The sequence below is a fragment of the Glycine soja genome, chromosome 6 (assembly GCF_004193775.1).
Source record: "Glycine soja cultivar W05 chromosome 6, ASM419377v2, whole genome shotgun sequence".
NCBI lineage: Eukaryota > Viridiplantae > Streptophyta > Magnoliopsida > Fabales > Fabaceae > Glycine > Glycine soja.
Window position 1 is genome coordinate 12,002,292 of NC_041007.1, and position 23,340 is coordinate 12,025,631.

General features: G+C 34.3%; 3 protein-coding genes and 1 long non-coding RNA gene across 9 annotated transcripts; 2 read left to right on the plus strand and 2 right to left on the minus strand.

Moving 5' to 3' along the window:
* Positions 1-2,420: 2,420 nt before the first annotated feature.
* LOC114415718 lies at positions 2,421-4,853 on the minus strand. 2 transcript variants are annotated; one of them, XM_028380550.1, is made up of 2 exons: positions 4,439-4,853; positions 2,421-2,842 (listed from the first exon to the last, which is right to left on the minus strand). In XM_028380550.1, exons 1-2 carry the CDS (start codon positions 4,718-4,720, stop codon positions 2,615-2,617), a joined length of 510 nt encoding a protein of 169 aa, XP_028236351.1. In that variant the 5' UTR covers positions 4,721-4,853; the 3' UTR covers positions 2,421-2,614. The 2 variants fall into 2 exon arrangements, with proteins under 2 accessions (XP_028236351.1, XP_028236352.1); XM_028380551.1 differs by having other exon boundaries at positions 2,421-2,839; positions 4,439-4,847.
* A 1,103-nt stretch (positions 4,854-5,956) lies between these two features.
* Positions 5,957-9,115, plus strand: LOC114415719. 4 transcript variants are annotated; one of them, XR_003667402.1, is made up of 6 exons: positions 5,959-6,591; positions 6,761-6,957; positions 7,106-7,717; positions 7,801-8,011; positions 8,111-8,581; positions 8,699-9,115. It is a non-coding gene; the product is annotated as an uncharacterized LOC114415719 (long non-coding RNA). The 4 variants fall into 4 exon arrangements; XR_003667401.1 differs by having other exon boundaries at positions 5,957-6,617; positions 8,111-9,115; XR_003667400.1 differs by having other exon boundaries at positions 5,958-6,597; positions 8,111-9,115.
* A 4,899-nt stretch (positions 9,116-14,014) lies between these two features.
* Positions 14,015-15,267, minus strand: LOC114415720 (protein MIZU-KUSSEI 1-like). The gene has a single exon (XM_028380552.1). The coding sequence runs from the start codon at positions 15,220-15,222 to the stop codon at positions 14,311-14,313; it is 912 nt and encodes a 303-aa protein (XP_028236353.1). The 5' UTR covers positions 15,223-15,267; the 3' UTR covers positions 14,015-14,310.
* Positions 15,268-16,133: 866 nt separating this feature from the next.
* Positions 16,134-22,125, plus strand: LOC114415721 (4-alpha-glucanotransferase, chloroplastic/amyloplastic-like). Of its 2 annotated transcripts, none has more exons than XR_003667403.1 (15): positions 16,134-17,137; positions 17,215-17,303; positions 17,383-17,443; positions 17,637-17,715; positions 18,392-18,528; positions 18,640-18,798; positions 18,902-18,978; positions 19,457-19,596; positions 19,684-19,715; positions 19,790-19,864; positions 20,003-20,075; positions 20,175-20,263; positions 20,341-20,469; positions 20,825-20,869; positions 20,962-21,053. XR_003667403.1 is itself a non-coding variant. In XM_028380553.1 (15 exons), exons 1-15 carry the CDS (start codon positions 16,745-16,747, stop codon positions 21,396-21,398), a joined length of 1,707 nt encoding a protein of 568 aa, XP_028236354.1. In that variant the 5' UTR covers positions 16,219-16,744; the 3' UTR covers positions 21,399-22,125. The 2 variants fall into 2 exon arrangements, 1 of the variants encoding a protein (XP_028236354.1); XM_028380553.1 differs by lacking the exon at positions 20,341-20,469 and adding an exon at positions 21,294-22,125 and having other exon boundaries at positions 16,219-17,137; positions 20,962-21,114.
* The last annotated feature ends 1,215 nt before the right edge of the window (positions 22,126-23,340 follow it).

Below are 23,340 nucleotides of genomic sequence, written 5' to 3' on the forward strand. Positions count from 1 at the left end.
CTCACGTTGCTTTTACCTTTTTGCCTTGGAAAACTCAATTTTTCTATTAAATGCGGATTGAACGTGTTTTCAAACAGACGCTAAATTGTATTATATGTCAAACTATATATGTTGAAATTTGTTTATTTTCAACGCATCCCATAATACTTTCTGAACGCAGCGATATATTATCAGTTTGGGCTGTTTGGCACATGATATATAAAAATCAATTCCACAATATATTAAGTTTGTATAAATAATATCATATGAATATATTTTGACTTTATTTGTACTTATATCTTTTAATTTTATGCAATTAAATGATATATATATATATATATATATATATATATATATATATATATATATATATAACATAGAAATAGGTTATAAATAATAAAAAATTACTTGTTACTGTAGTAAATTAGTACTTGATGAATTATTCAGCACTTGTTGGGTAGAGAGTAGAGACTAGAGAGGTGCATGATGAGTTGCCATGCCCATGAGTACACCTACAAGAAATGAATATCCCCTGCACTTCAGGGAATCTGTGTCGGGTCAGGGAGATCCACTTATTGCTTCTAATGATTCAAACCACTATAAAAATTTTAATTGGCTTACTTTAATTTATTAACTCATCAAATTAATCCGATGAAAACATATTTTCGGAAAGATATTTCCTTTTAGGGCGGAATCAAAACTTGTGTTATTCAGAATGTTATTTAGAATGTGAGTATGAAGCTTGTACGTCAGATTTCTAAATAGACAATACCTGTTATGGCACTTTTTTTTCCCGATAAAAATTATGAAAACTAAAAGTTAGTTTTGCAAGTTTGTCACGCAACACATTGACATGATTGAGATTAGCTAACAATTAGACGGTGAGATTCTAAAAGTTTTATCAAGCATATTTGATATTTGATAAAGTCTCAAACGTTAGTTGACACAATTGATTAAAGATTTAGAATTTATTCTTATTTTTTTTATGAATGATAAGTTTGATTCTTCTTGATGCCACTAAAATCTTGCTTGATAAATAATCCCGATGAAAATCCTTTGACACCCAAGGATTAATTGAGTAGTCATTGTTGGATAAAACTTTTTGCAACTTAAGTTTGTAAGACAATTTTTTAAGTGAGTGTCTTCTAGTAGCTTGAATATGTCATTGAAGTTTTTTTATTTTATTTTATTTTATTTTTTACGGATATGTCATTGAAGCCTTGTCTAGTAGTATTTGGGCGTTTTCTCGTTCTAACTTGTTTTTAAAAAAAAAGAAAAAGAAGCATAGTTGTCAAGTTAAACACATTTATTTATTTATTGTGTGAATATTTTAAAATTTAAATTATATATAAATATGTGTAACTGTTTCAAACTAATAACAAAATTATGTAGTTTAACTATTTAAGAAATAATAGAATATAATAACAGATATGGTTATTCTCAAGAATCAAAATTTCTTTTATTGTGTAAGAATAAATCAAAAAAATAAAACTTTTGAAATTAAAGAGTAAATTATATAAATTAACTACAAGTTTACAGATATAAATGCTTTAGTATTTATAATATGATAAGTTGAGATTCACTAAATATAAATAAGGTTTAAATGTTCCCCTACAATTTAACACTTTTTTTTATCTTCATCTTTATAAATTTATTTACTTTTTGTTTTATTCCTTACAAAATATTTTTTTTCGTTCTTAAAGTGCTTTAAATAATACTTTGAACATTGAAAAAAATGTTATATAAAGTTTTTTTATGAATGAAAAATAAAATAAATTTATTTTATAATGACTAAATGAAAAAAAAAATTACAAGAACGCAAACAAAAAAAATGTTAAATTATAAAAACAAAAAAGTATTTGATCCTATAAATAATTATAATCAAAAAAGGAGAAAATTATATAGCATATTAATGGAGAGTAGGTTGAGAAAAAAAAAACTTATTTTCGTAACTGAGTTCTCAAATTTAATGTATAAGAATTAATAAAATATAAGTATGAATACCGGAGATTTATAATAATTTGCATTTCCATGTTTTATTTTCCTCAGTAAGTGGTAGGGTCCATTGAAGGCCATGTCAGTCCAAACTTCATTAACTTTTTTGGTGCTCCAAACATCATTAATCAAAATAAAAGTCTATACCAATAAATTATGTCAACATCTTATATTTAATTTTTTAAAAATAAGAAGAAACAGCCAGAGTCTAAATCATATTCAATTGAAACCAAATTATACATATTTAGGAATGGAAAAGTTTATTTTGTAAGCATTTTCCTTCACATCAAGAGTAAGGTCTATTGAACGGCTACCACATCCTAAACTTCATAAAAAATCAACATGTTAGAAGGGAACAAAACCAACTCTATCACCAACTTATGCTGAGCATGTGTAAAAAAATAAATAAATAAGATCAAAGTGCGGTGTCTAAATCAGATCGCGCATAAGACAACTTGGTGATTTTGCTTCTCTAATCTCTACCCAATTGCCGTGGGGTTAATTTGTTAAATTAAGCAAGCGTCATTATGCTACAAGAACAGAATTTCTTCTGTCCCACCAAGTTGCGTAGAACATCGGGCTACAAGAGAATTGATAAAGAAACTGTTCATAATGGCTGACAATTACATAATTTTCATAATCAGCTTTCTTTTCTTTTCCTATGTCTTCGTGTTGAAGGGCTATCAGATGTAGAATCCAAGCCGAAACATTTGAGAAATGCTACCGTGGCTAACTGAAAATAATGACAAGGGTGAAAATACAATGATGAAGCTTCCTCCTCCTCCTCCATAATCTCTTCTTCCCTTCTCATGCTTGAACTTGGACCCTTTGCTATTTCGCCTTTTATTAATAGGTTCTGGCCACCCTGCTAACATACTTTAAAGTCAGTGAAAATGCATAGTTAATTCACCCATTTCGAATTATATTGCATAAACTTTTAATATATCAATTACCCTTGTACTAGTACAAACTCGTTGATGACAAGTTTCAATCAAAAAAGAAAAGAGTTGATGAAAAGTCATAGATTTCTTTGGAATTAAGTATTCCTATTTAAGGTATTGATCAACAATATCCTCTTTCGACCATATATCAAAGTAGGAAAGAATAGAACTTGTAAATTAAGATCAATCAATGAAAACAAACAAGAAAATAATACAATATTTTCATATTTTTCGCTTCACACACTGCACTTCAACCATCACCCCACCTTCGAAGCGAGTAAGACAAAGAGAGAGGGAACAAGAAACAATGAATCTTTTCATAAAAGTTATAGAAAAGAATATCTATCCCTCATAATAGACATTCAATAATAAGATTTAATATACAATCTTATCTCACTAAATTTTTAATATGAAATGATTCATTCCATCTTGTTATGTCAAAATTGCGTATCACTTTTTTGATAAATTTTCATAAATTATAATTGAACCCTACTTATATAATGTCCTTCGAGAAAAAGAGTAACACTAACACAAATTTTCAGTGACAAAAATCAAATATGAAGCTATTCGTTCCTCAGCCATAATATCAATATATCAGTCAACCCCCACAAGGCACATGACTTGCTAATTTTAGATTCAATATTTGTCAAACAGAAGCAACCAACATTGATTTTCATTCCCAATATTTGAAACAATAAGTACAACTCACCATAATCTAAATGTAATTCCTTAGATGTCTTTTCATGTTCACACATCAAAATTAGAATTTCATCTCTGCATCCCATTTAATATTAGTGAAAAAAACTAACTATATTCTAGTCTAAAAGTATAGATCAGTGTCGTGTAATATGAAGTGTGTGAGAAAAGATAATTTGAGGAGTTAGTTACTACAAAACAGTTAGCAATTCTCCCACCCTTGTTTCTTCTTCTTATGATTAGAAAAAAATTCTTCCGTACTGGCAACAACTTTGTCTCACAATATACAAGTCCCAAAATCAAACCCACATACCAAAATAAGCAAAACATAAATGCAGGACAGAATGGCCATATCCAATTTTATAATTCTGACGCCACCAACCTAGCTTAGGAAAAGGTAAAATGAGTAAAATCCAATCTAAAAAAAGGTGGAACGAACAAGGATCTAATTTAATCCACTTATATCCACCGTATCACATAAGATGAGCACAAGTTTGTGCAGCAAAGCAATTTTGTCATTTGTTTTTTCTCCCACACGGTCCAATCTAGGGTGAAAAAAACAATTCTACGTTTTACCTTTGGCTACAAGATTCTCAAAAGCGACTGAAATTTTCAGAAAACGAGCAAAAAGATAAGAGTTTGATTTTTAAAATATTCCGTGATGTTTTGAATTGTGTTAAGCAATTTAATCAAGCAGAGATATATACATGATGGAAATTAACAAACGAAGACAAATGCATGGATTTCTTTCTAGGAGTAAAAGTGATAATTAAAATAGTAAAATAGCAAAAAGATTTGATTTTTGTGAGAGAGAAAAAGTGGGTGACCTGCAGGGTGGTTGTTGGATGAGTGGGCGACGAATCGTGATTAGTAAGCGGTGAGTCAATCTGGTGAATTTGAATATCGTCGAAAAAGAAGAGAGTGGAAGAGGTTGTCGTCGTCGGAGGGGGAATGTCGGCGGTGACAAGGTTGTTGTGGTGGTCGTGGTCGGGATCAAAAGGGAGGAGGGTGAAGAAAAAGAGGAGTGCGAAGAGGAGAAAGAGGACTATTAGTTGAGTCAAAATCAGCCATGGGATTCTCGTGAGTTCTTCCTCACCTCTACCCAACATGAGTTCAATATGCAGAGATCATGGGTTATTTGAAGAAATTAAGAATCAACTTAATTTTACCATTGGATTGGATTTCTTTAAGAAAACTATACATTTCTTCTATAGCTGAAACCACTACAGTGATGACACACTACAGTGATGCAATTAATGCTTAGATTTTGTAATACAGTATTATTATTATGATTTAGATAAAATATTTACTCTTAAAAAAAAGATAAAATATTTAAAAATGAATATAATGACAGCGTCATCGCAAATCACGGTGGAAAATTAGAAAGGATAGTACTGTAATAATAAGTAGGGCAAGAGAAAATAGACATGGGAAGCTTCTCGTCGAAAATTCAATCAGATTTAATACTCCATCCATAATCATAGCAGCTTTTGTTCTCAGTTCTCATGGCTTTGAGATCTGGTTTCTCTTCCTTCACCTACGACGTGTTCCTCAGCTTCAGAGGCTCAGACACACGCCATGGTTTCACCGGCAATCTCTACAAAGCTCTTGCCGACAGGGGAATCTACACTTTCATCGACGATGAGGAGCTTCAGAGCGGAAAGGAAATAACACCAACGCTTCTGAAGGCAATTCAAGAGTCCAGGATTGCCATCAACGCGCTCTCTATAAACTATGCTTCTTCCTCTTTTTGTTTAGATGAACTTGCAACCATCCTTGGCTGCGCCGAGAGGAAAACACTCTTGGTTTTGCCGGTTTTTTCTCACGTGCGACACCGGGAAGATAGTTATGGAGAAGCGTTGGTTAAGCACGAAGAAAGGTTCGAGCATAACACGGAGAAGTTGCAGAAATGGAAAATGACTTTGTATCAAGTAGCTCTCTTGTCTGGCTATCATTTCAAATATGGGTACCCACCTTACCGATCTTCCTTACACTGTAATTTTTGTTCGATTAAAGTTTCACTTGTCTAATTGAAAAATTATTAGGTCGTTCTAAACAACAATTTGTTCATGTTTCTTACCAATTCGTTCTAAACAACAACTTCATTAAAACTTTTTTGTTTGAAACAGAGATGGATATGAGTATGAGTTCATTGGGAGGATTGTTGAGCGGGTCTGCATCAAGATTAATCTTACTCATTTACATGTTGCGGGTTATTTGGTTGGACTAGAGTCACAAGTGCCAAGAGCAATGAAGCTTTTGGATGTTGGATCTGATGATGGTGTGCACATGATAGAGATCCACTGTATAGGTGGAATAGGGAAAACAACATTTTAGAATTTGATTGCTAACTGTTTTTGTGGTTCATGTTTTCTTTAAGATGTGAGAGAAAAATCAAACAAACATGGATTACAACATTTCCAGAGCATCTTTCTTTCAGAAATAATTAAACTCATAAGTTTAAAAGAACATATGAGCTGAAAGAATTGAGTAAGGATGATGCTCTTCAATTGCTTACTCAAAAAAAGCTTTTAAAATGAAACAAGTTGATCCAATACATGTGGAGGTCTTAATGGCGTTCCATTGACTTTGGAAGTAATAGGTTCCAACTTGTTTTGAAAAAGTAAGAAGAAGGGAATATGCTATCAAACAATATCAAGAAATTCCTAATAATCAAATCCTAGAGATACTTAAAGTAAGCTTTGATGCATTGGAAGAAGAAGAAAAAAGTGTTTTTCTTGACATTGTTTGTTGCTTCAAAGGATATGCATTCATAGAGGTTAAAGATATACTTGTGCTCATCATGGTGATAACATGAAATATCATGTTGGCATGTTAGTTGAGAAATCTCTCATAAAAGTTAAGACTGTTACATTGCATGACTTGACTGAGGACATGGGTAAAAAATTTGTCACTCAAGGATCAGCAAGAGAGCTGGGAAGCAAAGGAAGCTATAATCCAAGTTTTGGAAGACAACAGAGTGAGAGTGAGTGAGACTCATGAATGGTTTGGTTTCTTACCTTTATGTATCTTTTTTTACTATCATATGTTAACATCATAATTGTTTTTTTTATAATATGTAAATTTCTCTAAACATGTGTATTGAAGAAGTTTTACACTGTGGTTGATTTCTGCCTTTGTATTGACAGGGAATTGGTGAAATTGAAATCATATGTCTTGATTTCTCCATATTTACCAAAGAAATAGTAGAATGGAGTAGAGGACATGGGTAAAAAAATTGTCACTCAAGAATCACCAAGAGAGCTGGGGAAGCAAGTAGATTACAGTTAGTGGAAGCTATAATCCAAGTTTTGGAAGACAACACCGCGAGTGAGACTCATGAATGGTTTGGTTTCTTATCTTTATATATCTTTTTTGACTATCATATGTTCACATCATAATTGTTTTTTCTTTATAATATGCAAATTTCTCTAAACATGTGTATTGAAGTCTTACATTGTGGTTGATTTTGATTTCTGGCTTTGTATTGACAGGGAACTAGTGAAATTGAAATCATATGCCTTGATTTCTCCATATTTACCAAAGAAATAATAGAATGGAATAGAAAGGCCTTCAAGAGGATGTAAAACCTCAAACACTTAATATTAGAAATGGCAAATTTTCCAAAGGTCCCAGATACCTTCCAAATAGTTTGAGAATATTGGAATGGTGGAGATATCCTTCGAATTGTTTACCATCTGATTTTAATCCGAAAAAACTTGTCATATGCAAGTCACCCAATAGTTGCTTTACGTCATCTGAGTTGGATGGCTTATCCAAGGCAAGTTTAAAGAGTACATTTTCCTCACCACGGAATATTTTCCTCATGGATCTACTCGACATTCCGTAATGAGTGAGCTTTTGTATCCGTATCGAAGAATCCGGTTATCTACTCGGCAGCTATTGAATCAGCAACCGCTGGTACAGTAAGCGGTGTTCAAATAGCCGTTGTTGGGATCTTCTCCGCTGCTAGCTCTTCTTCTTACTAGGTTTTGCTTAGCAAGCATCTTCAGAAAATTAGAGGGATTCCGCCAAATTTAAGGTTTTTCTTTGCAATAAACTGTAAATCCTTGACTTCCTTGGGTACAAGCATGTTCCTAAATCAGGTTTGTTTTGTTTTTAATGTATTTGATTTAATAATCTATAGTGTGCTTAATGTTGGTACATATTAATTCTTTATGACTAACAGGAACTGCATGAGGCTGCTGGAACCACTGTGTTTCATTTCCCGGAAGCAAGGATTCTAGAGTGGTTTGATCACCAAAGCAGGGCACCTTCAAGTTCTTTCTCTTGTTATTGCACCTGTGGGTAATAACAGTTCTGGATTGTTTAGTCCCAAACCCATGGTGTTCATCAATGTCAAAGCTCATGAATCTGTCATTAGTTGGGGTGATGAAATGGTGAGGATGGAAATGGATCATATACATCTTTTTGATTAATGACTGAGATGTGGTAATCTGTATGAAGTGCCTAAAGAAAATGAATGGAACCATGTGCAGGTTACATATGTGGGTGTGATAAAGACTTCAATCCTTAAAGCAAGCGGAGTCCATGTAATCAAACAGGAAAGAAGCACGGAGGATATTCAATTTGCTGGACTAGAGTGTTCATTTGGGGTGCATGTAGGAGTTCAAATTGTTGTTTCAGTGGTGACAAAAAAAACAAATTTGCTTGTGTTCGAGAAACTGAATGCTATAGGATTGTGAATTAGTAGTAAATTATTTTCACTTCATACTTTGAAATAGCATATTCAGCTTAATAGTAATCCTAATAGGCTGTGAAATTGTTTGAAGAAATGGGAAAATGGGTATTAGTAATATTGGATAGTGAAGACAATCGTTTTGTTTATAAAGTGTTTTGAGAGACAGGAACTTGTTGGTTGTTTGGAAGATTCATAATTTCTTTTCCCTTCTTTAAAATGGGAGAAATGAGAAACTATTATCAGTAGACGTGGCAGCATCTGGAGCAGTGTAAGCATATTTTTCGTGGGCATGTTGCTTTGAAGTTCCATTAGTTATGGGAAAAGCATTTTTAATGTCTCAGTCAATACATATTTACATCATCTGAAACTTTTTTTTCTTTTGCAGGTTCAAGTTTTTCCTTCTAATTGCTAGTATGATCAGACTGCTGGCTATGATAAATAATTTGATCAGGAAGGAGGAAGACTTAAACCAGTTAAACTTTGTAAATATAATGCTTAGGTTTTATCATACTACTACATCAACTGCTTACGACACTTAGGTAGAAAATTATTACATTTGTGTTGTTGTTCTTGCTTTTCTGCCTTTTCTTTTGTAATTTTGTTATTTTCCAAACATAAGATAAAAGACTCAATAAGCAATTGCCCGAACATTATGGTAGGTAGATAACCGTGCTACCCTTTCAAAGTCAGTTTGAATTTTTTTTTTCTTTTTCTGTGTTTTTCATATTGTTTCCTTAGTTCCTTTAAATTTCTAGGCTTTAAGAAAGCATGTTGTTCAATGTCAGGCCTGATTTTTACTAAATGCTCTGTCAGTGCTTTATAATGTGCATTTTGTTTGCTTTTATCTGCATTTGGCCGTAGTGCCAAAGGAAGGCGATGGTTTTGTCGGGTGCAGCGAGGACTAATGATAAATGGTTATTACAGATAAACTGTACTGTTTTTATATCATACATTAGTGAGGTTACTAACAAAAATTGAGAGCAGTGATAAGTGACTCGCTCATAGATAGGAGTTAAGTTCAAACTCTGTAAATAACGAATGAACTTAGAGGGGCCTCTTGATTAAAAAAGTACTCAAAAGTTTAATCTCATAAGTTGAAGGATATATGTGTGTCATTTTGCACTCTTAAAAAAGGACTTAATGGAGTACATGCATTATATTTTAAATTTATATGAAGCATGGTAAAATATTTCACACAAAACAACTGTTCTGATATTTATGTGAATGAAGTTTACAAACACAGAAATTACAAGCTAACAAGAGGTATTTATTACAAATTTGAAATCTCAAGACAATATGCTAACGAGATGACAAGTGCTACCAAGCACTAAACTTTTCATCCCATGTGAATATCTGTTTATGAAGTAGGAAAATGTCCTGTTTGAACCGCTATTTCATTTTTATTTGAATAGGTTAATATGCATGATTCCATGTAATACATGTGAGAAGATATCTTAATAACCAGCATTTTCCCTTTTTTATTCATGCTAGAATCTTCCAATAGAATTGTTTACAAGAACCTTGAGTTTGCCAAATAATGATTTATTGGAGTATTGTAAAGGAGATGCAGTAATTCTACTACAGCCCTGAGAGTTAGTTAAGAGTCAGTTTCTAAGCCAGTTATTTTAGTCTATAAATACAGTGTTGTAATCCTTGATTAGGTGGGTTAATAAAACTGTTTCTTCTCTCATTTTATCCCGTCAATTATCTTTTATATTATGGTATTCAATGTTGTAGTAGAAGTATGAGGTGAAGTCTCACATTAAGTAGAAGTGAAAAAGTTAAACACTATATAAGTGAGCAGAAAATCTATAAATCTGAAACTTAAGATTGAGTTAAAGTGTGATATTAAGTTGTCTTGTGTGATTGTTCCACCATAAAAATGGGGTGGAAAAATAAAAAGGAGAATTTATATAAATTAGGCAAATGGTACTTGGTAGCTGTAGATGAATAACTTTTTTAAAGTGAAAGCCCAATTAGGTGGTTGGGTAGTGAAGTCAGGAGTGGGTAAATTTCTCATATCGGTTTTACAGACTCTTTTTTTTTTAATTTAAGTTGTATGTATGCATGTCATGTATTAAAACACGCGACTCGATGATACTAGTTTATATTTTTCCTTTTTGAGTTTTACTTTTTATCGTATGAAAGTGGTCGTGTTACTGTAGGATTACCATATAAAGTTATGCAACTGACTAAGAAGAATGACACATTTCGTTCTCAGAAAAAAGTAAAAGATTTGACATAGAGATAAAACGATTCTGAATAGCCTAGGGAAAGAATCTTCCTCAATTATCATTCATTCAGATCCACGGGTGAAACGACTATTAGCGGGATATACTTATTCAAATCAAAGTGAAAGTTATAAATTGAATCAAATGTGAAAGTTATTTGACCAAACTCAAATTTTAAAAAAGTTAAAAGAACAAAAAGAAATTAACAGTTTTTTTTATGTATATAAGGTGTTATTCCATAAGGATGTATATAATAAAAGGTCTCCTCTAGTGTAATTAATTATGAAAGTCTCCTCCACAATTACACCTACCTAATCGTATTTCATTTATAATATCACTTTCACTTAGAGTGTGTTTGGATGAGATAATTTAAAATTCTAAATAATTTTAAATTCTGAGAATTTCAAATGCTCCAATTTAAATTCCTTTACCTTGTGTTTGGATTAAGAATTTCAAAATTTCAAGGAATTTGAAATGCTTAGAATTTAAATTATTTTGATCTTAATTTCCTTCATTTTTCAAATGTTTTGTTTGGATAAATCAATTCAAATTTCTTCAATTTTAAATTCTTTATTTGGATAGGACAATTCAATTTCTTCCATATGCAAAATTTTAATTTTATATTTTAAATAGGTGAAATTTTAATACTAAACTTTATAGAAAACAAACACAATCTAATTTTGAAATATAAATTAAAAAATATTTTTCAATTTTTAATAATTTAAAAATACAAAATATTAATAATTTTAACTAGAGTTGTTTTGTCTGACCACAACTAGTTATGTTTTTAAACCGACATTAACCAAGGCTATTTTTCAGTCGACATCAAATAGGATTTTTTTTGTCAAAGTATGTCGGAAATATTTGTCAGCTGATGTTGGCTAGGTTTTTTTTACCAACGTCGGTTAGGGTTTGTTTGGTCGATATCGGCTAGGGTCTTTTCGAACGACATTGATCAATGTTATTTTTAGCCAACGTCGGCCTAAAAAATCCTAGCAGGCGTTGACAAAAAAATTTATTCAATATCGGCTAAAAAATAGCTTGGTCGATGTCAACCAATAGAACCTACTCGAAAAATCTATAGTCGAAGTTGGCTAAAAAATAGCTCTGACCAATGCCGGACAACAAACCCTACCCATCATTAGCTATAAAATAACCTTAGCTGATGTTGGCTAAAAAATAGTTTTGATCGATGTCGACTGAAAAAACTCTAGTGGATGTCAACCGTAAGAACCTAGTCGATGTCAATTAAAAATAGTCATACCCGATGTCAGTAAAAAATACCTAGTTGGTGTTAACAGAAAAAACCCTAACTAACATCAACAAAAAAAACCTAGCTAATGTGGTTAAAAAATAGCTCTGGCTGATGTCAGCCAGAAAACCCTAGTTGATGTCGGCAAAAAAATCCTAACCGATGTTGACTAAGAAAATTTAGTTAACATAAGCCAAAACACCATAACTAACATCGGCTGAAAAATAACCCTAGCCGATATTGGCTAAAAAATAGCTTTGACTGATGTTGGTTGGAAAAACTTAGTTGACGTCGACTGAAAAACCCTAACAGGTGTCTACTCAAACGTTAGTCATGACCGATGTTAATAGAAAAAATCTAGCCAACGTCGGCCAAAAACATCATTGATCAACATCAATTGAAAAAACCTAGATGACAACGGCCAAAAGAAATATTTGGCCAACGTCAGCAAAAAATTTCCATGACTAACGTCAATGAGAAAATAACCTTTACCAACATCATCTAAAAAAAATCTTACTCGATATTGATAAAAAATAACTTTGGTTGACAACATACAAAAATTCTGACCGAAAAAAGCTCAGCCAATGTCATTGAAAAACAACTTATGTTGATGTCAGCTATAAAAACTTTGGTCACCCGTAATTGCGAGTGTTGAGCAAGGAAGAGTCACGAGCAAGAACGTAAGTTAGAGTAAGCACCTCTAAAAAAAAGAATTTCAAATTCTATATATTTTGAGAGAATTTGAAATCTCACTGTTTTAGTCAATCAAAATAATTCATAAAAATATCAAAAATTAAATCTTCTTTCAAATATTTTATCCAAACAAGCTATTTTATCATGAATCATTTTAAATTCCTTAAAAAAATGAATTCTCCTATTGAATTGCTCCATCCAAACACACTATTATTTTTAAAATTGTGTGTTTGGATTCCTTTATTAAAAGTGAAAGCAAACTTCTCTAGTATGGTGCATCATGCTCTACTTCTACCATCACATGCTCAAGAAGTTCGTGATCTTACTCTTATCACAACACACCCATCCTTCCACGCAGGGAACTTTAGCCCTATGCTCCTCTCATAGGTATTACTGTAACTGCTATTCTTCTTTCTCTCTGCGATGGTCTTTGTGCCACTCTTCTTATTTCTTTGGATGCTTCTCTTCTCTTTCTCTCTCGGGTTTCAAGCTCCCTCTCTTTCTTTGTTCTCTAAAGACCGAACCAAATGACCTTCAGAGGAAGAAGATTCACCTTTCTGTCTTCACATTTTGCCATACCCAAATGCCCCCCTCTCTATGCGGTGAGTTCCAATTCGCAATGCGTTCGTTTCTTCTTGCTTACGTGTTGCTGCAGTCTCCTCTGCTTCAGATACCTCCTCGCATGCCGCCGTCGTCGATGGCGAGAATACATATCTTGCCGCGTTGGTTCTTGATTGTGGAGACGTAGTCCACAGCAGTGGTAGCCGCCGGAGTCTAAGATTCCGGCTTGGGAGGACTGAGCTTCCGTTGAAGAGAAACTTGCTTTCCAAACTTTAAAATTCACTCTCTTGAAGATAGAATTTGAAATTCTATTCTTTCAACTAATTAAAATTCATTTTAAAATTCTAAAATTTTAAATTTCTTTTACTAAAATATCCAAATAGTTACTTTTTTATAAAAAAGAATTTAATTCCTTATAAAAAATATATTATCTAATTAAATTACCCTATCCAAACACACTCTCAAGAAAATATCATACGTTAACAAAATAGTATCAAATATTATGAAAAGTCATATTAATTTAAATTTCATTATTAATTTTTTAATCATTTAACAAAGATTAAAATATATATTAATATATACATTGTATGATGTACTATATTAATACTGTAAAATTTTCTATCCTGTCATTCAATAATTCATTATCATATAATTAAAAATTATTAATTTTATATCTAAAATGATTTATAACTATAAGTATAATTAGCCTATATACTGATCATCACAGTTTCAACGATGGCTGAAAGTTATTTCCTCAAGTGATGATTATGAGTTACTTCACGCCATGATGATCTTATAATTTCCAATTACCACCTCCCTCTTTAATTCATTTATCTCTTATACATATAGCAACACTAAGGTAAATTTTCAAGTCATCAAATTTACCTCATACATATCATTATTGTCATAGTTACCACCATCAAGTGCAAGGTGATTTTCAAGCCAAATTTAAAACTTTCTCAAGTTTCACGTGCAGGTACCAACCAAAAAGGCTTCTTCCCAACATTAATTTCATGACGAAGCAAATCAAACCTAACAAAATTAAACAAACCTAAACATTATTCAGGCACGACGTACGTATTACGTATGTAACAACGCTTGGCCAAAAGAAAGGAAAAAAAAAGAAAAGAAAATATACATATAACATGAAAGCATAATTAAGTACAGAGAATAATAAATGTTGACTACCTAATTATTAATCATTAATCCTGGATGGCATCAATCCTAACTCACCCACCTCACACGTTATTAATTGTCTGATCAAATCCTGACAAAAAATATAGTAACATCGGGCCCACTGTTCCCCTGGTCTGGACTCAACATATACAGAGTCTCAGAATCCCTGGACCCCACTACGTGCTCGAACGGTGCCCGCATGTACGCCAACTCTCCCCCGCCATCGGCGTCGTCCACGTCAGCCCTAACCGGAAGAACGCCGGCACCCATCGACACCGCCTTTAGAAGCTCCATCACGTGCAAGTCCTCCTCCGTCGCCTCTCTCCTCACGCCGTAACCACTCTTCTTTCCATTGCAATACATCGTCCATAGAGGCTCCTCGATGATCTTCGTTTTGTCTTTTTCCGAACGCTTCTCACATTCGAGCGCGATTCTCACCATTCCCGCGGCCATTTCCTTTTGAAGAGTGGTTGTTTGCATGGAGAGTTCGACGACTAGGGAGGGGAGGCAGCGGGGGTTTTCTTGGATGGAGAGGCTGACGCGGCCATTTCGGTGGCCGAATAGGGTGCCGGAGATTTTTGCGGCGTTGTTGACGGCGGCGACGGTTTTTTGGTGGTGGTGGTGGGTGGGGTCGATGGGGAACTTGCAGGAGGGGGTTATGATGGGGAGGGAACGGAAGACGGAGCGGAAGACGCGGATGACTTTGGGTTTGTGGCGTTTTTTGTGGGAGGGTTGGACGAGGGAGATTGGTGGTGGTTGAGGTGGTGGCGGAGGTGGTGATGATGTTGCAGAAGATCTTGGCTCTCCCATTGGTTGGCTTTCACGAACCTGCATGAAGACAAGATCAGTGCCATCTGCAGAGAGAAGAAAGGAGGGATGGGTTTGTTTTGTTTTGTTTTGTTTTGGGAAAGTCGAGGTTTTTCTTTTGTTCGACTTTTGCGGCTTAAGATGGATCTTCGGAACTTTAATTGTCTTTAATCCTATTTCTATGCCCATGGATATTCTCCATGCCTTAAATAGATCATGAGTTGTTCTTGTATCATATATTCACTGTCTTTCTTAATTAGTTTTTAAAAACACTCAGCTCATCTATCCAAAGAAAAAGAAGAAAAACACTCAACTCTCCTAGATATTTAATAAAGGAAAAGATCAATAGATACCCAAATGTTATTACACACTGGAGATAAAAAAAATAGAAGAGACAAATATATATATAAAAGATAGGTATTATGATGTGATAAATAAAGAAAAATAGAGAGAAAAATAAATATTTATTGGGTGTTGAGATTTAAAAAATGTGTAAATATTGAGATTCTTTAGTAAAAGGACGCATATTATAATATTAAATACTCTTATCATCTCAAAATAAATATCATCTTATTGCTGTGACCCATAAGTTAATTTCTATCATTGAAAATTAATTGAGAATACTCTCTTTCTATATAAAAAAAATTAATTTCTATAATTGAGAATCAATTTTCATTTCGAATTTCAATTATGAGCTTGTGTGTGGAGTAGTTCAGTCTTATTATCTATAATCTCATTTGGCTCCTCTCTTACATAGTGCACCCTCTCAGGTCGATTTTTGAGTTGACTCATTGCTTGAGATTCTTTTCATTCTACGTGCTCAAAGCTGAGGGGTCACATACCATCTGAGGTTGATTTCCAAGCTAACCTCGTTACCCCTTTGGAGGTCGAGATTTAGGGGACCTCCACTAACATCTAATATCTTACCACGGTAATCTATATACGACTCGTGCTCAACTGTTTACAAAAACAGCCGTAGTAATTAGTTATAGAATTAATTAATTTGTTTCATTTTATAAAAAGGACTTGGAGTGCTAAATGAACTCATTAGATAATTGTATTTGGATGAATTGGGTGAACTTGATTTATTTGAAAAGTTTTTCAACAAATACCACATCACACAATGTGTTTGACGACATGCTTGAATCACTTTTGCGTCTCCATTTTTTTTATTACAACTTTAATATGAATTAATCTAGTTGTTTCATAATCACGTGATTCACATCAAAAACCACCGTCCCTTTTTATTTCTCACTCTCTTGGTTTCTACCATCAATCGCCATTTCCATCTTTCCAAGAATCGATCATAATGACGCTGAATATAGAAACCCAATCTCCAACATCGTCCGTCCACTGCTCCTTCGTGAAGATGACCCCTTCCCGTGTTTCATTTTTCTCTCGATTGGCATGGCCTATCTTAAGAATATCTTAAATACCTTAAATATCATTAAAATGATGAAATAGAGCCGTTTATTTTATAAAGTCAATTATTTAGTGGCAAAGAATTTATTTTATTAAGAAAACAGTAATTGAATTTCGCTTATAAAAGAAAACGGGAAGATGGTGAGCACTTTGAGACATCGATTGTTGGGTTTGGCTCGGATCAAACAGTAAAGACAGACTGGTTCTGTCTAGTTCAAGGTTCACGAGTTACTTCTGACTCCTGAAATTTTCCAAACAAACACATCTCATTCACTGGAAGAGATAAAACATGGCTCTGCTGGCATTGAACATCTCAGTGTGTTGTTTCCAACAGCAGCGTTCCCCCACTCTCTTCAAACCCACCATTACCAAACAAACCCTCTCCCTCCCCACCGCTTCCGCTTTCTCTTCCTCTTCCTTAACTCAACTCAGCGTGGGCCAATATTTACCCGCCAACTACGGCGATTGGGTTCCCAACCCCGACCCGGAGCTTCGCAGAAGATGCGGCATTCTGCTCCATCCGACGTCGTTTCGCGGCCCCTACGGAATTGGCGATCTTGGCGACGAGGCCTTCCGTTTCATCGACTGGCTCCACCACTCGGGTTGCTCCGTTTGGCAGGTTCTTCCCCTCGTGCCACCTGGCAGAAAGGCCAACGAAGAAGGATCCCCTTACTCTGGCCAGGTTCGGTTCGGTTATCCATTTTGTTTTCGCTTAACTCTTGAAACGCAAAGCATTCTCTTTGACGTTTTGCTTTCCAGGATGCGAATTGTGGCAACACGCTCTTGATCTCTCTTCAAGGCCTCGTCGAGGATGGGTTGTTGGAAAAACACGAGCTTCCTCAACCAATGTGAGTGTGCCACGTGGTTTTCACCTCTGTTTCTTCTCGTGTTCCCTGTTTCCCCTGTCTTATTGTAAAATCAATGCAGTGATGCAGAGCGCGTGAATTTTTCACTTGTTGCTGATGTTAAGGATCCTTTGATAACTAAGGTACGCTGTTTACACTTGCAGCACTGTTACTGCTTGTAATTGTATGCATGCATCTAAACTACTTTTTTTTTCCCGGTTTTGTGACTCTTTCTTCGTGGGAATTGTGGCATAGGCGTTATTCTATTCGGATTCTTTTGAGTCTCTTGTATTTTATTTCATGTTAATTTTCCTCTTGTTGAAATCCTATTTGTAGGCTGCAGAGAGGCTCATTTCAAGTGAAGGGGAACTCAAAACACAGCTTGAGAATTTTCGTCGGGACCCTGACATATCAAGTGAGACACTCGTTTAGTTAGAATTATAATTTAATATGTATGGACGACTGTTAGCTTCAGTGATTTGTCTTTGAAATGTTAATTTGTTTATACAATTGCTTTATATTATTTACGTGTAAGTGTGCAGGAGGCTTGTGTGCATTTTTTCTTCCCACGGCTTTGGGGGATTTGATCCTCCTGTTTTGTGCTATTTCCACTCTTAATACACTTTTCTTTTATTAAAAAGATATTCAACTGGGAAAATAAATAAAATCTAGAAGCTTGTTGTGCTCGGAAATTGCAACACAAAATTCCTGTTCCATGATTGTGCCAAGATAATCAATTCAAGCTAGAAACAAGTAAATATATGAATACTTATGTATGTTTCTTATTGATGCTTGCAGTGGAGACAGCTTAGGGATTTTAGGATTACGTGTTATAGAAGTTGGAAGGAAAGAAATACTAGCATATGTGGAAGTAATAAGTAAAATACTGAGGGGACAGAGGACTTGGACATTGAGAACTTTCTTATGTGTTTCTTGTCTCAAAAGGGTATACGTGAGGATACATGCATCTGTCTGAACATTACCTACATTATTTGTTTCTAAGACTTTCCATACAAAATTTGTCAAAGATCATTAGAGTAATTTCTTTCTTTTGTAAGGTTGTAACTTGTAATATCTTTTCAATGTGGTAGGCTGGCTTGAAGATGCAGCCTATTTTGCTGCTATTGACGACAGTTTAAACACAATCAGCTGGTACAATTGGCCTGAACCTTTAAGAAATCGCCATCTTGTAGCTCTAGAAGATATTTACCAACAAAAGCGAGATTTTGTAAGAACATAAATAGTCCTTATAGCTCAGAGTATCATTAACATTTTTTCATTGTATGCCTACTTATAACCAGAAGGGATCTTGATGAGTCATTTATACCTTCGCATGCAGATAAATGTATTTATTGCCCAACAGTTCTTGTTTCAAAGGCAGTGGCAGAAAGTTCACAGCTATGCACAGAGTAAGGGAATCAGCATAATGGGAGACATGCCAATATATGTTGGTTATCATAGCGCAGATGTTTGGGCAAATAAGAAACAGTTTTTACTGGTTAGCAGTTCCTAAAGAATGTCTCAGAAGTGTGATCTAACCTGTTCTTTTTTGGAGCATATTGTACCTTTTGATCATAAAATAATCTCTATTTATCTGGCAGAACAGGAAGGGCTTTCCTCTTTTAGTTAGTGGTGTTCCTCCTGACGCATTCAGTGAAACCGGCCAGCTCTGGGGCAGGTTGGAAGTTAATCCTATGATAAATCTTAATTTTTCATGCTCTTTATTCAATTCTTGTCCTGATTCCAACATATAATGTTCTTTCTTTTTTCTTAAAGATATTTGCTTATTCTGTGATTATGGTCAGCAAGACATCTCCCTTGACTTGTATTAGTTTAGTTCTTTTCATCTTTCCATGCTTTAACCATCTGTGCCTGTATACAACAATATACCGAACCTGATTAGAAAGGGATAGGACCTAACTCAAACCCAAAGCCAGCTCAAGAGAAGATGATTGCCTAGGTCTTACATCGAGTATTTTGACCATATCTCTTGTTGATGCTGGACATTTTAACAATTTCTAGACCCTTATTCAGCATTTTTTTCCTTGTCATGGTAATTGCTAGCATATTTTACCACAATACATTGTAGTAGGCTTCCTGTCCTATTTAGATTACTGATTTCTCTTATTTAATATTTTCAAATTTTAATGAAAAAGCCCCCTGTATGATTGGAAAGCCATGGAGAAAGATGGATACTCGTGGTGGGTACGTCGCATACGACGTGCACAAAATTTATTTGATGAATTTAGGATTGACCACTTTAGAGGATTTGCAGGATATTGGGCTGTTCCCTCTGGTAAGTCTACACTCAACACAAAGCTTATTTAACCCTTTTGCTCGATGTGCTGTTTTTGTAACATGTGTGTGCTCTACAAATGTGCAGAAGCAAAAGTAGCTATGCTTGGAAAGTGGAAGGTTAGATCCCATCTTGTTATTCTTTTGATCTATGTGGTCAAACTATAATCTGTTTTGTATCATTTAAATGATAGGTAGGACCTGGAATATCCTTATTTGATACCATTTTCAGAGCTGTTGGAAGGATTAATATTATAGCAGAAGACTTGGTACGCATATTAAAACAAATTAAAAAGCTGTTTTAACATTATCGCATAATTGGTTTCATGAGGGCTGTTGCTTTTCATTCATTCCTGACTATTACTAGGCAAGCCCTTGTAAATTTTTGGGTTTGTGATTTATGGCAGGGAGTTATCACTGAGGATGTAGTCCAACTAAGAAGATCCATTGGAGCACCTGGAATGGCTGTTCTCCAATTTGGTAATGATTAATTGCTAATTTTGTTTACCATCCTTCAGTCTCTAGGTAATTTGAAGTCAGAGTGCCGGAATATTTTCATATCTATTTCACTTTGTCCAGGGTTTGGAGGTGATGCTAATAACCCTCATTTGCCTCATAATCATGAGTGCAATCAAGTTGTCTATACAGGGACTCATGACAATGACACAGTAAGAATTTCTTCTGCCATACATCTACAAATGTTGCATATCTATCTTCTTACAAAGGACCTGGGTATGCTCTGCAGAAATCAGTCAAAGATTGTGATAGGAAACTGGTATCTTTATTCGAAAGTGCGGGGAAGAATTTTCCAATTTACAAAATAGAGTACACACACTATAGAACTTAGAGGGTCAGCACCTGCCAACGCCCAAAGGTTCCTATTACTTCACAATTTGACAAGATGCCCATCCTTCTCATCCCCCTTTCTTATTTATATGCAACATGCCTTATTTTTTCAATTCTCAGCCCCCAACTAGCTCACTAATTATTCCACTAACTTTGGGCCGTCTAACATATTGCCAATGCTATAAGATAAGATTTGCTATATGGAGCACCCACACTTTCTTTTTTGTGAAATGATTTACCTGCTGAAATAGATGCATGCGTCTGACATGTATAGCTTATGACATCTTAGTTGTTTACTTGTTTTGTTTCTATACTTTTGTCATGTCTAAAAAAGTATTACCCGTCAACATTAAATCTTGACAAGAATTGTCTTTCTGCTACAGATTGGAGGTTGGTGGGAAGTTTTGAACCAAGAAGAGAAATCCAATGTGGGTTCTGTAGTCTATACGTAGCAATCAAATGTATTTTTTTTAACCAAGTTGGATGATAGTTCATCTCCCTCTTCATTTTCATATTTCAGGTACTACGTTATCTTTCATTAAATGAGGGAGATGACATTCCATGGGCGCTAATCCAGAGAGTATTGGCTTCTGTTGCTCAAACAGCAATAATACCTATGCAAGATGTTCTTGGATTGGGTAATTCTGCCAGGATGAATATTCCCGCAACTCAGGTAAAATGTTATGCATGGTGTTCATAGTTTGTTCTGGCAACATTTTGGTTTATTCAACCAGAACAAGGAAAATAAAAATATTTTAGATGACTTATAATAACCTCTGGACAAATTTGGACCCCCCTCTCACAAAATAAATAATAAAATCATGACATATGTTGATCCCCTGATCTATGCAGTTTGGAAACTGGGGTTGGAGAATTGCAAGTTCGGTGAGCTTTGATGGCTTGGAGAGAGAGGCAGACAGACTCAGAGAAATGCTTTCAATGTATGGCCGACTTTGAATATGGAATTCCTTTTTGAGTGTAAAGTAGAAGAGTTTGCTTTGCAACGACAGCTTAAGTGGAAAATGCTATAGTATGCATGATATTGATAAATCAAAGCTGGGTGCTTGTGTTGGTCAAGTAATTTGAGAATGTTAGATGCTTCAATGGAAATTTGTAAAAATGATAATGCCTAGCTCTTACATCTTGTGATGCCATATAACATATGATCGTTTAAATAAGGAAAAAAAAATGGCATGTTATATCAATTACTATTTCATAGAAATGTTTATTAACAAAAAAATCGCAAAGAAGATGTGAGTGTCACAATGTGAATGTAACGCTGGAGTACAATTACTCACTCGAATATTTTTGCATGTGGCAATAGCAGCCAAAGTGCATGATTAGATTTAGAGTTTGCCACAACAGCCAATCAGAGAAAAGGCGATTTACAACTTGCAGCGGGTATTGCATTCATCCTGGTCAAGCCACTTTTGATCCAAATTTGGGATGTTTGGTTGCTATAAAGCAAGATCGATTTAGCTGACACAAAATCCAAGTTGGGTATGAAGTAACCTCGGGTAGCTTTTGCTTCATCCAGAATTTATTTGTCCTTTAGCATCTATTTTTTGCTTGTTGCATTTACTATTCATGCTTCCTTGCTCTGCTACTATTGGATGTGTTCTTCTTCTCTTACTTTTCATGCTCTTGAATCTTGATTATATCAGAGTTTTCAAGCTTGGATAAACTGAGTTCCTCAAACCATCTGCTACTAGGGGTACTTGTTAAGGGAAAGAAGATTCCGTTCCATAGTCTAGCAGTTTAGAGTTTTTTTACATCAGTCTTGACATAAATTAAGAGAACAATGGCCATATTAATGAAGCCATCAACTATTGTTTCCATGCATTCATTAATTAGCAATTCAATGTTCAAACAGCTTACATTTGTTTTTCCTAGTGGCCATTATGAGTAGTGAATACTGAATACTGCAAATAGTAAATGAAAAGATTGACCACCTGAGCAATCCATGGAACTGGGAATATTTCAACAGGTACCTTTTTTTTTTCATCCATGGATCAGTGCTTGGCCGACCAAAAACAAAATTAAGAGGAATAACAATTTGGGGGATGAGAATAGCAACAATCACGATGTCACCCCTAAGGCCCCAACCCCAACTTCCTGAAGATGATACATTTCGACCAATTTAAAACTAATAACAGATAAACTAAGATAAATAAATGAGTAATTCTCGGTTATACGAGTTTGGTTGTGTGCTCCTCGTGGGTTGCCTTTAATTCTTGAGTCTGGACAAAGTGCATGTGCTGATGATGTGCATGTTTATTTCTGTGAAAGATTTATAAGAAAAATGTTTTATTCACTTTTCTTGTTATTTTTTTACTTTCGATGGAAATAAAAACATATTTATTTTTTACTTTCGCTGAGAAAGATATTTTTAAAATTTCTTTAGAGTCTTCAAAACTCATCAATGATCAATTTCATGATAAGAATATAAGTATTCTATCAAAGAGTATGAATAATAAAATTAGGAATGAATAATCTCTTTTTTCACTTAATGAAAAAAGTCTTTAATTTTATTTTATAAGATCTTCTGGAATTTCTTACAAAAATATTTTTAGAATTTCTTTATATGTGTCTTCAAGACACATTTCACATTAACATAAACAATATAACAATACACATATTGATCCAACTTAAACTATATGAATAATATTGATTAGAAAGAAAAGGAAAACTAACTTTGAAACCTGAATTTGAAAAATATTACATTCTTCTATCAAATTGAAGGTTTTTTTCTTATGGATTGAGATGTTAATAAGAAATAGGCTCAACGGGGGATAGACAATTATGCTGATACGTATTAAATGCAATATGACTGGTGAGGAGAACAATAGAGAAAAAGTAGAAAAAATGATAATAATGTGTGTTCATTCCAAGAGGAATG

Coding starts and splice junctions, on each gene's coding strand:
- LOC114415718 (XM_028380550.1), bottom strand. CDS start 4,720: ATGTTGGGTAGAGGTGAGGAAGAACTCACGAGAATCCCATGGCTGATT. Junction 2,843..4,438: donor ATCCAACAACCACCCTGCAG/GTCACCCACTTT, acceptor AAAGTATGTTAG/CAGGGTGGCCAGAACCTATT.
- LOC114415720 (XM_028380552.1), bottom strand. CDS start 15,222: ATGGGCATAGAAATAGGATTAAAGACAATTAAAGTTCCGAAGATCCAT.
- LOC114415721 (XM_028380553.1), top strand. CDS start 16,745: ATGGCTCTGCTGGCATTGAACATCTCAGTGTGTTGTTTCCAACAGCAG. Junction 18,529..18,639: donor ACCAACAAAAGCGAGATTTT/GTAAGAACATAA, acceptor CTTCGCATGCAG/ATAAATGTATTTATTGCCCA. Junction 20,076..20,174: donor AATGGCTGTTCTCCAATTTG/GTAATGATTAAT, acceptor CACTTTGTCCAG/GGTTTGGAGGTGATGCTAAT.